At 46.2% G+C, this 16,782-nt stretch overlaps 1 protein-coding gene across 2 annotated transcripts in view; it reads right to left on the reverse strand.

The window, feature by feature from the left end:
- Dsp (desmoplakin) overlaps nt 1-16,782 on the reverse strand; it is a 46,543-nt gene that overhangs the window by 18,062 nt on the left and 11,699 nt on the right. For both annotated transcript variants that reach the window (XM_075969860.1, XM_075969861.1), the window contains exons 2-11: nt 15,419-15,521; nt 12,622-12,770; nt 11,550-11,724; nt 7,163-7,291; nt 6,238-6,288; nt 4,942-5,103; nt 3,689-3,793; nt 2,752-2,847; nt 1,481-1,606; nt 853-1,005 (exon numbers count right to left, since the gene is read on the reverse strand). In XM_075969860.1, the coding sequence (XP_075825975.1) occupies nt 853-1,005; nt 1,481-1,606; nt 2,752-2,847; nt 3,689-3,793; nt 4,942-5,103; nt 6,238-6,288; nt 7,163-7,291; nt 11,550-11,724; nt 12,622-12,770; nt 15,419-15,521 (1,249 nt within the window). The remainder of the gene's footprint in view (nt 1-852; nt 1,006-1,480; nt 1,607-2,751; nt 2,848-3,688; nt 3,794-4,941; nt 5,104-6,237; nt 6,289-7,162; nt 7,292-11,549; nt 11,725-12,621; nt 12,771-15,418; nt 15,522-16,782) is intronic.

Consider the following 16,782-nt stretch of genomic DNA (forward strand, 5'->3'; position numbering starts at 1 on the left):
TTTCTTTCATTTTTTTTTTGTGTGTGTGTGTGTGTGTGTGTGTGTGTGTGTGTGTGTGTGTGTGTGTGGAGGTGGGGTATTTGCTTGAAACAAGGTCTCTCTCTGTACCCTGGTCTGGCTTCCAATCTGAGGGAATTCTGTTCCAGCTTCCCAAATGCTGGGGTCACAGGTGTATGCCACCATGACCAGCCCAACTTACTTCTTTCTCACTACACAAGTTCTTGAACATTCCACAGGGAAGACTAGACTCCTGTTTAATAAAGCTCACCTAACCAGGTAATCACATCTTGCTTCTTAGATCCCTCCTATTCTTATTGTAAGAAAGCAGAATGTGGGAGTCACACAGACAAGAACAGAGACTAGCCCCTTTCTCTGTAAGCCTGTGCTTCTCAGGGAGCCTACAGGACTGGCGTGATCCAGAACTGTCAAGACCTTGCAGGAGCAATGATGGCGTCACTTCCCACTTCCATTTATCTTGTCTGAAACTTAAAGATGGGGGCGATCACAAATAAGTAAGTTCTAGGTATCTCCAGAAGGAAGTGGTCAACCTTAGAAAGATTCTAAACCTTCGGGATAACCGTTGTGCAGGTGAGGGGTGATACACGCTCCACATAGCATGAAGCTTTGCCTTCCTCCCCCAGCACCCAAAGAAAGCAGCTACTGTCCTGAGTCCTGACAGTCCCCAGAGATTCAGCTAAGCTGCTGCATTTGTTCAACACGAGATTGCTTTATTTAGAAAAGACATGACCATGATGCCTATTGAAACCAAGATTAGTTTTGCTCTCTTGACTGACGAAAGCTCAGGTAAAGAAAGGGAAGGCTTTGCTATGCTTCTGAACAAAAAGTACACACCTGGTCTTGTTTGTAGTCACAGAGAGCCCTGAGAATAATGGGCTTGTTGCTTCTGTAGTCTGGGTTCCGAGGTTTCAGCTGCACAATCTTCTTAGACTTGTTTACCAAGTTCTGCACCTGACGCTTGTATTCCAGAATCTTCTCCCGTTCTTTCTGCAATTGCAATGACAATCTGCCTTAAACACAGGTGCTCTGTGAGGTTTAGAGACCTCTTGGAGAAGCTGCCATGACAGCAAAGTTAAATACGGTTATAGTTCCACTCATGGTAATGAGCCACAAATTCATCACAAGGGAAGAGAGCCTATAGGAAGCCTGCTGAATTAGCTGGGAAGGAGAGACCACCTCTGTGAAAGGGCCAATGTAGATAAGAGGAGAAGCATGTTTTCCCAAGGAACTTGACAAGCAAAGTCAAGACATTCTTGCCACTCTGGTTTTCAGCCCATTACTGAGCTACTGAAGCAAAGGCCCATCCCTACCAAAGCTGGGCACACAGCGAAGCCACTGAAAGATGCAGAAATCAGGGTATAGGCTCTGGGTGTGTGCTGTACTCCATCCCAGCCTGCCCTGGGTCTGGGGTGCATCAACTCCCCTGGGGGCGGCTGCTGAGGGTCTGGGTGTGTCACGGTACCTCCAACTCTTTGATCTGCTCCAGCAGGTGCTGCAGGGGCATGTTCTTATCGCAGGGGTACTTCTTCCTGATGGAGTCCTGCAGGCCCTTCAGGTAGGCTTCGGTTGACTGAGCCTCTTCAAAAAACTGTTAGGGATGGCAACAACCTCAGTCAATGAAAAGGCACTCAATGGCAGGGTTCAGATCTTGAATGTCACCCAAAGGTGTTTGGGTTAAAGGCACGGTTCCCAGAGTGGCACTTCATGGGGTGAAATCTTGGGATCATTGGGGTCCCTCAGAGAGAAACATGGGACCCCCCAACCTCCTTTTCTTCCTCCGCCTACTCTGGCTGTTTTATTCTATCCTGCACTCCCCACTGTGATGCCTAAGCTCTTCACTGAATAGTGGATCATGGGCCACAGACTGGACCTTCTAAAACTGTTGCCAAATACACGTTTTCTCTGTCTAATTATCCTGGGCATTTTGCTAACACTAGGGGAAAGTTAACCAACACAATCACTTAGTTCTGTTTCAAGAACCACAATCCCCACCCCAAGCCTCTGCTAAAGTGGTTGAAGAAAAAGATCAGAGCAAAAGCCTTCACAGGCTTGGTAGCAGGGCTGAGGGACAGTGTTACAGATCTGTGTTCCTCTAGGCCAAGGACAGTACGTAGGATTTACGCAAGACCTTCAAGAGTGCTCTCTTGCTTCAAAAACATACTCAGAAGATAAGGTAGTGATGGCATTGCACTGCATATGACCCCATTATTCCTACACATATCTGTGTAGCATATGTGCTTATTAATACCCTCATCCATACAATGCATGCTTGTGCCATATTATCTTAGACTAGGGAAAGTTCCCTGGAGATCGTGGGTCTGATCTCCCCAATTCATGCATGAGAAACAGAAGCCTGGAGCTATGTGTGATGTGTTCAAAGATTACACAAATACACGGTAGAAGGGCTGGAACCAGACTCCATCATTGTCATCAACACTTTGTCTCAGAGTCCCATGGCCACTCTACAATATCAAGCCAGGGCCAGCAAGGTGGCCCAGGGGGTAAAGATGCCTGCCACCAGGTCTCAGGAGCTGAGCCCTATCTCAAGGACCCACACAGTGGAAGAAGAGGGCCAACTCAAGCAGGTGCCCATTGTGGCATGCAACCACCACACACGCACACACACGCACACACACACACACACACACATGCACACGCACACGCACACAGACACACGCACACAGAGACACACACAAATGAATGTAGATTTTTTTTAAAGTTATGCCTAACAACCTGAAAGTAGGCAGCATTTTCTTTGAGGTGAACATCGATGCACTTGGTAATCTGCAGAATCCAGCTCCATTGCGTCTGAAGCGTGTCCATGTACGCCTGAAACAAGAGAGCGCCAAGGCATCAGCCATCCCACAGGCCTACTCAGAGGCACAGAGGGCTGCCTCCTGCACAGACCCGTGAGCCAGATGCAACAGATACCTCCTTAGGCCACCCCAAGTCAAGCAAACTTTCACCAATGGCTGGAGACAGACTATCCCTCTAGAGAGCTCTTGGTGCAATCCGTTCTTACAAACAGCTATGATCGAAGGGCTAACAGCCAAAATAGGTCTTGCCCAAATCGAGCAGCTACTGACCAATCAGAACAGACACTGGGGACAGCGCTGGAGTGGGATTCCCGCTGGCACGCCAAGCCTGTTCTTAGATGGGCACTCAATCATGGGGAGGTGGGATGTATTCGGGTAGAAGGCTTTAGAGACTTAAGGTAGTAACTTTTACCAGCTCACATGGGCATTTCAGTTTAACAACTAATATGGCCATAGCAGCACTACCACCTACATCAGCCTTGAGTCAAGTTCGCAGACAGCAGTCTCCAGCAAAAGCCAGCAAATACTGCCCAAGGGCTACATCTGGCCCACTGCTGTTAGGTATAAATAAAGCTTTATTGGAACATGGCCACAGTTATTCATTTATACACTGCCCATAGCTGCTTTTGTGATATAAGAACAGAGTTAAATAATTGTGACAGAGATCATCTGATAAAGTATAAACTACTTCAAGATTTTCCAGGAAAAAAAAAAAAACCTAGCCTAGGGTGCTGATCCCAAAATATAAGATAAAGTGGGCACAGCTTCATAATGGAGAAGCATCATTCACCCACAAAGATGTATTTTATGAAAAGGTTTTTCCCTAGTGGAAATGTAAATCTCATGAAGCCTACCTCAATTTTGTCTGAAGCTGGATGCTGATTGAGGACAAGCTGGTCACTTTCTTGTTTAAGTTTATTTAGTTCCTTTTCCTTGACTTCCAGTTGGCTCATGCGGATCTGTGAACGGAAAGACCAAACTCTTTACATTGAGTCACAGTTAGGCTTCTGTTACCCTGCACTATGTAGAGGCGGCGGTACATGCCGAAGTGTATTTTGGGAATGAGTGATGCTAAGGACTCACATTACCTTGTCCTCAAGAATGACAGCATTTAGGTTAGAAAGGGGCTGAGGCGAGAAGTCTGACATGGTCTGACTAAGACCACTCAGGGAATTAACAACATGGCCACTAATACACATTGAGCAACCCTAACTCCAGGCGCTTGGGACCACGGTGTTTCAGATCTGGGATTTGCTATTGTGGAATATTTACATATACACTGGAGATAGGACCCACGTCTAAAGACAAAATTCATTCATGTTTCCTACCCACATAGCCTGAAGATAATTTTATACAATATTTGGGGGGCCCCTAGATTTTGATTGCCACCTCTCACCTGAAGTCAGGCATGGAATATTTTACTTATGGTATCATGGTGGCACTCAAAAGCTTTTGTAGAGAATCTTCTGGATTTCAGATTTTCAAATTACAGGTGCACAACAGATTTTGATTCCTAACTCTGGGTTTTGATCCACTGTTCTACAGTACCCCCCACTCTAGGGTTTCCGGATGGACTAACTTCCACGCTACCTATGAATCACGATCTTCAGGGATACTAAACAATGAACTTGTGGGTAGGGTTGCTTAGCCAGCAATGGCATGTCCCCATAGTCCTATTTGATAGGATAAGGCGAGATGATTATCTGAGTTCCAAAATGCAGTGGCCTTACTGACTACCAGAGGGAACCCCTACCTTTACAAATAAGGGAGAAAGGCTGGAGGGATGCTCAGTAGTTAAGAGCACTGATTACTCTTCCAGAGGACCTGGGTTCAAGTCCCAGTACCCACATAGCAGTTTACAAGAGCCTGTAACTCCAGTTCCTGGGAATATGATGCCCTCTTCTGGCACTTGTGGGCACTGCATGCACATGACACACAGATACATGTACAGGCAAACACATAAAACTAAATAAGTCTTCCATCACTGAACAATGTTCCCAAGGTTAAATTACAAGTGGCTGATCAATTTATTTAAAAGATCTCTCATCCTCCCCCACCCCCACCACCCCCCGCCAGCAACAGGCTAAAGGCAAGGCAGGGCTCTTACAGAGAAAGCCTCCTGCTTCTGAGCGATGTTTGTGTTCTTGTCGCTCCAGTCATACAGCAGCTCCTCCTCCTCGCAGTCATTGATCCACATGATCTCGCGAGAGGTGGCCTGGATGATGTTCTGCAGCTGGCGCAGGTGGTCCATCCTCTCGAAGGATGCTTTCTGCAGACAAGCGGGGAGCAGCGTTAGGATAACAGCGTTCTCACGGACTGTGCAGACAGACCTGTGTCGTTCCTTACCCAGACCATCTGCGGCCAGGTAAAACCTCTTAACCTGCTGCATTCCGCTGGGATAAGAGAGAGGCCCTGTCCAAATTTGTGATGCTTGTGAGCTTATGGCAATCTCAGACTCAGCTATCCTAATTCCTCTCATCCTTTTCTCCCCTGGTGCTGGAGAGACTCCCGGTCTCCCTCATGCTCTACTTTTGAACTACATCTCCAGCCTCTGAAGAGTCTTGATTCAGACAATGATAACTGCGGCCAGCCAGATGGCTCAGCGGATAAAGCATTTTCTGGACGAACCTGGTGACCTGAGTTCAATCCCCAGGTCCCACGCAAAGTACTGTCGACAAAGTTATCCTGTGACCCCATGTACATTATAGCATAGGAATATACATATACATAGACACATGCACTCACACACGCACATGTATGCACACCCCAATTCTAGTAAACAAAAAAATTAAAAGATAGTGATGTTTGGGTTTAATAATTTTATATAATTAAGGGAAACTAGACTCTTAGATAAATCGAGTGTTTTCTCTTAGGTATGTCGCTTTGACCACACAAATTTAAGGTGCCATCGGTTTTATGCCCATTCCGACGGAAAAAGTCGTGTGCTCCCAGTAGCCATGCTATTTTAAAAGCATTGTAACCAGCAAGGAAATATGGAAAGGGTGAAAATAACATGACACAATTAGAAAGTGGAAACCGCTGCTTAGGAATGATGACAGGCTGGTAAAATCTGTGAGGAAAACCTATTGTGTCTCTGTTTATATTTGCTCAAAACGGCTGCAATTCTTTATCACCTCACACCATCTAGCAAGAGTCATTTGTGTGAAATTTAACCAGAAAACAGAACAGTGCTAGGCACTGCCCTCAGAAACAACCAGAACAAAGCCTTTGAAACGTCACTTCTAAAAGAAAATCAGCAACAACAAAATGATCATCTGTGAACACCAGAGCCAGTGTGTGTCCAGGCTCTTCAGTGACCACTAAGCCACGTGTGTGGTCCATCAGGAATGCTTGCCACTCGAGGGACTGAACTGAGTTGACAATAAAGGCTGGATGGGCTTACCAACAGGTTTTCATATTCCTCCTCCAACTGGTAGATTGCAGACTTCTCGCGCTGGGAAAAAAGAAAATGGGGGTAATTATTTCGTCCCCCTCATGGAGTTCTATAGAAAGTAGAGCTCCTCTATGCCTCTTTGTAAGATGCTGGCCTCGGCTCCCTCAGCGAAAAGATGCAATTGCTCTATGAAGTCTTTTGCCCACAGTGACCTTTCCCTGGATGGTTTGAGGGCCCCTTTTCCAGACATTCATGCCTTCTCCACAAAGCAGATACTTCATCAATTAAAGACTTGCTGAGGAAAATAGACTTTTGGATCCTCCGGTCCTTAGAGACTTGAAGGAGAAAGCTGGGCAGATACTCAAGTGGGCAGGAGTAAGGTGTAAATTGTAACAGAGGCAGGGCAAAGTGAAAATGAAAACTCTGGTTTAAGTTTCACTGCTAGGGATTTCAGGGAAGGGGTGGTGGGGGCAGGACGCGGGGACACAACTGAGCGCCGAGATCCGACTACTGTCTACTGCTGTCACCCTCCACTCACCCCAAGTCTGATTTTTATCCAGCACAGGAGAGGTATGAGACACAGCTTCCTTCGGACAAATGTGACTTTAGTCTCACCCAGAAGGGAACTCGCGGAGTTACCAGCAATATAAGCTACATGCTAATTTCATTTTCTTCTGATAGGTGATGCCTACCTACCACCTCCCCAGAGGCTTATTCATAAGCCGTAAACTTGTGATATCCTGTACGAACTCAGCATTTGGTTCAACTCCTTCTCTGGGTCCCATAAATCTATTTCCACTTGTCTTTTACACAATGGAGTGTTTTTTGTTTTAATTTCTAGTCTCTTGGACAGAAAACAATAGCCGTGTGTTTTAGACAGATTTGCCTAAGTGATACACCCTGCTAGAGAGTCCAGGATGAACGCGAGAAGTACCAGGTCGGCTTTGATTTTGTCCAGCTGCCAGCGGTAGTCTCCGATGGCGTTGTGGATGCTCCTGTGGCTGTTGATGTGCTCTTCTACTGCGCCCAAGTCCACACCCCAGGCCATCAGGTCCATCTCTGCCTGCAGAGAGAGGGGCAGGGCACACCCTTTATTGTCCCGCCTCTGCCAAAGACTCATTTCTCTATAGAGTCGGGGATCAAGATAGCATACACAGCTCTGCTTCATTCAGATAAAACTCAAAACATACAACCACCCGGGAAGCTAAGGTAGGAGGATTGCTCAAGCATAGGTGTTCAAAACTGGCCTAAGTAAACAGCAAGGCCCTCTCTCAAAAAGGAAGGAAGGGAGGGAGGGAGGGAGGGAGGGAGGGAGGGAGGGAGGGAGGGAGGGAAAGAAGGAAGGAAAAACTATATGAAGTATGTCTGAAGCCAAAACATTTGTTGATGTTTCAAGATTGTCAAATAGCCAATGAGAATCACCAAATACATGCTCAGTTAATTTGGCTCCAGGCCAAGATGAACTGAGGAAGAAATTCAATAACGGGTTCCTTGTGACCTAGATCATTCTTCCGAAGGAAGAATCTACACATGAGAATGCAGGGGTGGGGTGGAGCTGGCAAAAAGGCTCAGCAGCTAAAAGGAATTGCTACTGGATTCTGATTCTCAGAACCCGCAGCAGAAAGAGAAAACTGATGTCCGAAAATTTTCCTCTGACCCCTATATCCATGTCCTGCCCTCACAAACAATGGCAATGATGACATTGTAAAAAAAGAAGAAAAAAGATAAAAAGGAGGATGTAAATTTGTATGACTAGATACTGGTATGAATATGATACTTTGTAAGCACGAAAAGACATTTCTTTATTCAATCATTTTAAAAGCGTGTCAGAAATCATTAATGACACAGTCAGGCACTGCCTCTCAAACTAAATCACTAACCTAAAGAAGTTTTCATTGTTTTTTTTCTTTTTTCTTTTAAGTGGCCATGAGGCTACACATCCAGCCCTAAGTAAAGCTGATGAATGTTATATAGTTAACTGCTGGCTCAGAAATACAGCACTTTAAAAACCCCTTTCAAACTGTAAAAACTCTATGGTCCACTTCAAAGGGAAGTTCCTACGCAAACTCAAGACTCCTTTTTCTGATTAACAATACGAGGATTATGGGTTTACATTTGCTTTTTAAATGTGAAACCCAACAAGATTCATCATTTAAGTCTGAAATTTAAGAATGTTTCACGGTAAGAATCAAATATCTGGCAAGTTTCATTTGGGTCCAGTCCAGCGTCTCTTCCTCCTTTTGCATGAGCACATGTAAATGTCTAAATCACCTGTGTCATCTCTCGGGCATGCCAAGGGCAAACATCCCAAGCTGGGAAGGCAGCAAGAACAGAATGCAATTGTCCTAAGCCACACCCGTGTTCTTAGTGCCCTTGGCAAGGCTTCAGAGAGAAGCCCTTCCAGAGTCCGAGAACTGAAGCTGAGCAAGAACTTTGCCCTGGTCTCCTGCAACTGCAACTGCCCGTGCCTCAAAGCAGAAAAGGCAGGTGTTCCCCTGGGAAGGTAGAGATGACCCGGGGCCAGCTCACACAGCTCATTACCTGCCAGGTGCATAGTATCTGGCCCGCCCATCGGCAGAAGCCCAGATCAGGGAAACAAAGCAGAAACCCGGCAGGGAGATGTGTCTGCCTCCTGAACACATGGCTAGGGAAAGGGCTCCTCTTATCAGCTGAGGCCGGGCAGCTGGGTCTCTGGGGAGCCATAAAGAATGCAGACTATGTGTGGGGGGAGGTGGGCTGGGAAGGGAAAGGCCACACAGAATCCCAGCAAGTCTACAGCAGGAATCAAACAGCTCTTAGTTCCCCAGAACCCTGAGCTACCTGACAATATTAAAAACATGGTTCACGGAGGGGTGTTAGACACTGATGGAACAATATGTTTGTGTGCAAACGTCACTTCCTGAAGTTTAAAGAGGTAGAGATTTTTCTACCAAATATTTTGTTTTAATTTGTGTGTCTGTGTGTCTGTGTGTCTGTGTGTCTATGTGTGTGTGTGGCTCTTGTTTGCCCATTTGTTGGTGTTGAAAACAGAGTTTCCCTGCGTAGCCCAGGCCGAGATTATAGGCACACCCAGGTCTGGAAAGAATTCTTACAGTACTACGCCCACAGGTATACCGAAAATGACTAACTCTGAGCTGTCACTTAATATAACTGTCACGCTGTCTCAGAAGACATCAGGAGTATGACGTCTCATAATTACTTTGGTTCAAAGTTTGTCCTGCCACTCATCAAGGATCCTCGAGGGTACAGGCCAAGCCCCGTGAATTCAAGTCTTCCTCAGGACAGAGTGCCACTCTCCCCCGACTCCTGAGCAAGATTTTATTATAGCTCTCGCAAGGCAATTATTTGGCATTTGACGTGTATCTTGTTGCCGTCGATAATGTTCATCTTCATAACTATGGACCATAATTTTTGAGCCCTCAGTTTCTACCATGGTGCCAATATAGATAAACCCTCAAGAAATGTGTGTTCAGAGATGGAGGTCAGGGCCTGGGCAGCTCAGAGCCATGCTGAGTTCCGTAGCTAGTTCAAGGCACTCTGGGCTCTATGAGACCCTGTCTCAAAAAAATAAATAAATAAAGAGGGTTTCAAAGACTTGCAGGGAATCTGAAGACATGCAAACAAGTTTATAGTTACGTTTCTGACATAATCGCTGCTTCTCCACTGTCTACTCCACCTTCCAGAAGAGTTTATGGTCTTCATAATAAACACAGGTTTGGGGATAGGCGTGGTAGAACACACTAGAATCCCAGTATCTTGGAAGATGAGACAGGAGGGTCACAAGTTCAAGGCTCACCTAAGCTACAAAGCAAGACCCTGTCTCAAAAACAAAAACAAATAAGGCCTGGAGAGATGCCTCATGGGTTAAGAGCCCTGACTGTTCTTTTAGAGGACCTGGGTTTGATTCCCAGCCCCCACATGGTGGCCCACAACCCTCTGTAAGCCCAGTTCTAGAGGATTCAGTGCCCTCTTCTGGCCTCCGTGGGCACTGCATGCACGTGGTACACAGAGATATATGCAGACAAAACACCGTACACATAAAAAAAAAAAAATGAAAAGAAGTCGGGCAGTGGTGGTGCATGCCTCTAATCCCAGCACTCGGGAGGCAGAGGCAGGCAGATCTCTGAGTTTGAAGCCAACCTGGTCTACAGAGTGAGTTAGCAAGTTCCAGGACAGGCTCCAAAAGCTACATGAAGAAACCCTGTCTTGAAAAACCAAAACAAACAAACAACAACAACAAAAAAGCAAACAGAAAAAAATAAAAAAAAATAACTGAATGAGTGACTGAATGAATGATTAGTGGCAAAAGAAATCGCCACACAAGAATACACCGAAAACCTTTTAAAGGCTGGGTCCGTGTCAGTGGCACTTGCCTGTGGCCCTAGATATTCTAAAGGTTGACCTGGGAGAATGGCTTGAGTCTGCGTATTCAAGACTAGCCTGGGCAACATGATTCAACAAAGACTCAAAGAAAGGGTAGGGGGGATGTTTAAATAGCTAAGAAATTTTAGAACCACTTAGAAATTGGTCCAACAATTAATCAAGTTCTTACAGCATAGCATAACAATCTCCCCCACAGTGTATCATTCTAACACATCCATGTCTCAAAGAAGGATGGCTCCGTAGAAGGTTTTCATTATAAAATTCCCATCTACATGATTATGGCATGTTTCCCTGGCCACCTGTTCATTATCGGGCTTAATTACTACATAAAACAACAAAACAGTAATTAGCATTGAAAAATACTTTGTAGAAATTCCAGTTGCAGGGAAAGGATCAGCACATCCTTCTGGTGCCATGACTTGACTTCACACCCACACGAGTGACGTGAGCCTTGCACAGCCGGACAGCTGAACTTCAAAAAAATCACCAAAGGTGTGGGGGAGGGGACCATGAAGGAGCCCACACCAGAACACCCAGTGTCACGGTGTCCAGCTCTTCCTACATGATAATATTTTATAACTTATTTTTTAATTTTAACGTTTCTCACTCTTGTGTTACTATTTCAAATTAGTCATCAAAGAATTCTTTTTTCCTTCTTTTCTTCCTTCCTTCTTTCTTTCCTTTCTTCCCTCCCTCCCTCCCTCCCTTCTTCCTTCCTTCCTTCCTTCCTTCCTTCCTTCCTTCCTTCCTTCCTTTCTTTCTTTCTTTCTTTCTTTCTTTCCAGTCTATGCGTGATACAGATGAGGCCAGTTGTAAGTCAGACAGAACGACCCTGTGACTTGGCAGGTTGCTGCCACTGGAGGTCTGCCTGCGGTTGAACTACCTGGGTTCAGGGGTCTGAGAACCAGCACACATGGGTTTGCCTGGCCGCCACTTACCCTCTGCTGCCTCATCCAGCCCAGACACTCGCCCGTGAGGCGCTTGGTGAACTCATCCCACCCAGAGCCACTCTGGCAGGTGTAGCCTCCGCCTCCCTTGGAGCTGGCCCTTCGGACACGAGGGACGCTGATGGCCTTGTAAAGGGCTCGCATTTGCTCCTGAAGCTGAAGCAGCCTGAAAGGGAAGGCAAACAACAATGTCGTCACAAGAAAACAGCCTACGAAATCCCTTTTCTGTGTTTCCTTTGGGTCAATCTACAGCCAACCGGGGTGAATTGGAGGATTTTTTTTCTTTACCCCATGACTCCCAACTTGATCACTTGATGGAAGTATCAATGCTAGAAAACCACTCGCAACCCAAAACGTCATGAGAAGGGTCACTGTCTGTGCCTAGCTTTGATTTCTTGAGCTCCATCCAGGAATTCATCTTTCTAGTATCCTGGGCCTCGACAGCATGGGAGCAAATTCGTACTACACATCTCTGCTGTGGAGTGGTCTCTTCCAACTCCAAGAGTCTCAGCTGACTAAACAAAGCTTGGTAGTAGCCTCTGGAGAGGTCAGCTGCTGCACCGGAGGCCTCTGCTGCCATCTAAATGGAGGGAAGGCTCATGACCCATTCGGCCTCACAGACCGTCATAGAATCTTTACAGCACTGGGGACTGAGCCCAAGGCAAGCATTCTACCACATCCTTTGTCCTTCTTTAAAAAGCAAACCCATTTAATTAATTAATTAATTTTGAGCTAAGGTCTCACTAAATTGTCCAGGCGAGCCTTGAACTTTTGATCCTCTCTGCCTTGGCCTCCTGAGTACCCAGGATCTCAGGGCTCTGCTACCATTCCAGGAGGAGCTAGAGTTTTTGAATGGTTAATTTCTTGCGGGTCTATTTAATTCTCGTAGCATCTCTTGGGTCCAAAAAAGATGAAGATTGCAGTTTTATATTCGAAAGGGATAACACTGCAAAGCTCCAAGCCAGGGAGATGTTCTTGGGGTATGTGTGTGAGGGCTTCCTCTGGGAAAAGCCTGAGGTCACCTGCTGGAGGTCCCCCCCCAACCATGCTCTGCAGACCACACCTTTTCTGATAAGCGTCACAGGGCTGGCCCATCTGCCGCATCTCCCGGATCAAGTTATCTGTGATTTCCATCTGATCGTTGGCCTGTGCGAAGCACTCGTCCAGCTCCCGACTCCGGGCCAGCTGTATTCCGTCTCCGTACTTCAGTTCCTAGCAGAAGGGATTCGCATGAAAATGTGTAAGCTTGTAAGGGAAAGTTTTGCGTGAGTCAACGAGAGTAATCCTTCTACTATAACGGAACAGACGGTATAAACCCGGTATAAACTGCTTATTTCTAACTGAGCTGAGCATGGTGGAGCACGCTCCTAATCCCACACCTTTGGAAACTGAGGCAAGAGGATCAGGAGTTTGAGGCTGGCCTGTACTATAGAGAGAGAGTCTGTCTTAAAAACAAACAGGGCCAATGAAATGGCTCAGTGGGTAAAGGTGCCTGCCACCAAGCCTGGCAATCTGAGTTTGATGCCAGGCACCCTCATGGCGGAAGGAGAGAGCCAACTCCCTGAAATTGTCCTTTGACCTCCACACTCATGCCCTGACACTCACTCACGCACATACACAAGCATGTGTGTGCACACAGACACACACAAATGTATTAAAAAATGGTTCAAAATATTGTATACATATATATGTATGTATATAATATTTGTATGTATGTGTGTGTGTGTGTTTATATGTGGGGTCAGTTCTTTTCTTCCAGACTTATACAGGCTCCAGGAATCAAGCTACAGCTGCCAGGCCTGCACGGAAAGGGCCTTTACCCACTGAGCCAACTTGCCAGCCCTTCAGGAGGGTCTAAAGGTAAATCAGCAGACTGTTCATCTTCCCACTTCTTCAAGGTGCTGAATTTCCATCTTCCGTCTTACACCAGGCCCTGTCTACTGTGCTTTGACTGAACTAAAATGGCTGGACCATTTACTAGGTAGGCCTTCTGAACACCGCGGAGCCTTCCCTGTATGACAGAGGAACAAAGCTTTTCAGCTCTTTAAGAAAAAAAAAAATGACAAACTACAGCTGTGTCAGATGTCACCAGTGGAGGGGGCTGGGTGACAGGTGTGTGAGCATCACACCAAACTGTTAAGCAGAAAGCCTCCCCCGCGGCTCGGTGCCTTTCAGCAGTTTGTTCTCCATCTTCTTCTTGCTGCTCTCCTCCAGCAGCAGCCAAACAAATCTTACTTCTATACACGAAATGTTAGCCAATGTGGTACTACTTCCCAAGCACTCGTTTGTAGTATTAGAATGCATGTTAATAGAAGTAAACTGGGAGGCCGGGTGGTGGTGGCGCATGCCTTTAATCCCAGCACTCGGGAGGCAGAGGCAGGCCTGAGTTCGAGGCCAGCCTGGTCTACAAGAGCTAGTTCCAGGACAGGCTCCAAAGCTACAGAGAAACCCTGTCTAGAAAAACCAAAAAAGAAAAACAAAAAAAAAAAGAAAGAAAGAAAGAAAGAAAAAGAAAAGAGATAAACTGGGAACCCTACGGCATTACACTGTGGGTAAACGTACCCACGGTCACCACAAACTAACACATAGGGCTTCATGTATGCTCTAAATTGAGTACTGATACCCCTATCTGCTTTGGATGAAGGTGCCAGTCAGTCAGTAGGTAAGTGACTGCGCTGACCCCCAAATCCGTTTACCATGAACTGATAACTTGTATTTTTCTCCTCTCTTTCCCTCCCGCTCTCCTTCGCTATACCGTCAATCCCTCTGGTTCATTGGGAGAGTTTCACTGTGCAGCTCAGGCCGGCCTCAAACTTAGAATCCCCCTGCCTCTGCTTCCTATGTGCTGGCTGTGATCACCAGCATGAGGCAGCACACACGAATGGACATAGTCTTTGAGTCGGGCGCTATGAGAATCTACACAGTATCTAAATTAAAAAATTAGGACATTAAGATAATCTTCAAAAGGGAAAAAACATAAATTTTCTGGATTAAAATGCTTGCAGTGTGACAGGTTCTGGATGTAATCCAAGTGTTAATGTCAACCCGGGCGAGACTAAATCTCAAGTCCTGTGCTGAAAACACGTATCACTCATGAGGAAGACAGAAAAGGTGATTACCAGCCATCATTCTCGAGCTAGTTTATAGAAAGTCCAGAACAGCTGTGAGTGCTGCAGTGTTTTAAAAAGACTTAGGGCCGGACAGATGGCTCGGTGGTTAAGAGAACAGACGCCTCTTCCAGAGGATCCAGGTTCGATTCTCAGCACCCACAGGGCTGCTCCCAACCACTAATAACTCCGGTTCCAGAGGGCCTGAGTATCCTTCTGGCCCCGGCAGGCTCCAGGCCTGTGGAGCACAGACATACATGCAGACAAAACACCCAGACACAGAAGATAAAAGTCGAAATAAATCTTTTAAGAAGTGAGAACTTCAAGGGGTGACTAATCATTACATGTGATTAGTGGATGAATAGGTTATCTTCGGGGTGGATCTGTTACAAAAGCTAAGTTGGCTAGAAGTGGTGTGTGCTCTTTGTCTGTTGCCATGTGATGCCTTCTGCCACCTGGGGACTCTGCCAGGAAGGAGGTCATCGCCAGATGCTGCCCTGAGCTTGGGCCAGAACCAGGAGCCAAACCAAACCTCTTTTCTTTTATAGTTTGCCCAGTCTGTGGCGTCGTTGCTAGCAACAGAAAAGAGATTAAGATAATATCCCTGTCACGTCTGGTCTGAAAGGACCATCGCAGGACACTAATAATGTGAGAGACCCAGCAACAGGGATGTGCAGGCTGTGGCAAGGGCGTGAGCTCCTCAGAAACCAGTGTGGGTCCACCGGACTCTGAGGAGTGAGAAGAGAGAGTTACCGGCTGGGCAATCAGCTCCGCCCGCATCAGACAGTCCGCGCAGTTCTGCAGCAGCTCCTGGATAGTGTTCTGGTTCTGGTGCCGGGACATGGTGCCAGTTTGACTGTGGAGATAAAGAAAACAGACAGGAGATGATTTTAATCAATTTAAAAACATATCAAACTTTCATAAAAGTTGCACAAACTGGCCCAGATGCGGTCCTGTGATCCTGACTCCACAATTGCTCACGCATGGGTTTTCCCCCATGAATACGTGTATGTGTATGTGTGTGTGTGTGTGTGGTTACATCACCCTTTCCTGACCCATTTGACAATGACAGTGCCCTCTAACACCAAATTCCAATATATATTTCCTAATAATGAAGACAATTAACTATACAACCACGGCACAATTGTCCAAGTCAGGGAAATTAAAATGGATACTATACTATTTTTTAACCTATAGAACTTTGTGTTTTGTTTCGTTGGTTTTGTTTCGTTTTGTTTGTTTTTGAGACAAGGTCTCGCTGTGTATCCTGGCTGGTGTGAAACTCACTACGTAGCTCAGGCTGGCCTTGAACTCATAGAGCTCTGTGTCTTTGCCTCCCAGGAGCTGGGACTAGAGCTGTGAGCCAACAAAATTTCATAAATTAACTCAAAAATGTCCTTCGTAACGATTTCTCCTCAGGTCAAAGATCTAATCCAGAACAACTTTCTGACGTACAAAAACACATGAGCAGCAATTGCAGCCAGTGACCTCATCAGTCTGTCACTCCTACCCCGAGTCCCCGGCACATGTCCTTCTATGGCAAGAAGTCCGCAGGTCAAGCACAGAGAACAGAGATGTCACTAGCAAATCCAGTCACAGGAAAGCAGGAGACAGGAGCAAAGTTAACTCTACAAAAGTATTTTCCACATTCGCACCAAGAGGCAGGAAGAACGAAGGGATCGTGGTATGGGGGGAAAGATGGCAGATTTAAGCATATTTTGTCACTTTCAAGATAGCCCATGAGTAGAAGTTTCTTCCCACAATGAGGCTCATTCTACGTCAATTCGATGACATGAGTCCAGCTGCAGGCCTGCCTACTGCAGCTTGGCTTAAGAGAGATTTAAAGCACATCAAACTGTATGTAGTGTGTGTGAAAGGATGGATGAAGATGCTGCAAGATGCTGAACTCCGGGGGTAGAGAGCTAGTGGCCAAAGGCATTCACCCCTCTTGCAGAGGACCTGGATTCAGTTCCCAGTGCCCACACTGGGCAGCTCATACGGGAAGTTCTGTAACTCCAACTCCTGTGCTCAGACACCCTCTTCTGGCCCCCAGGAACACCTGAATATCCATGCATATACTCATACACATACTTTAAACAAATTTCAATTGCTTATCG

The sequence above is a fragment of the Microtus pennsylvanicus genome, chromosome 4, assembly GCF_037038515.1.
Source record: "Microtus pennsylvanicus isolate mMicPen1 chromosome 4, mMicPen1.hap1, whole genome shotgun sequence".
In the NCBI taxonomy this organism is placed as follows: domain Eukaryota; kingdom Metazoa; phylum Chordata; class Mammalia; order Rodentia; family Cricetidae; genus Microtus; species Microtus pennsylvanicus.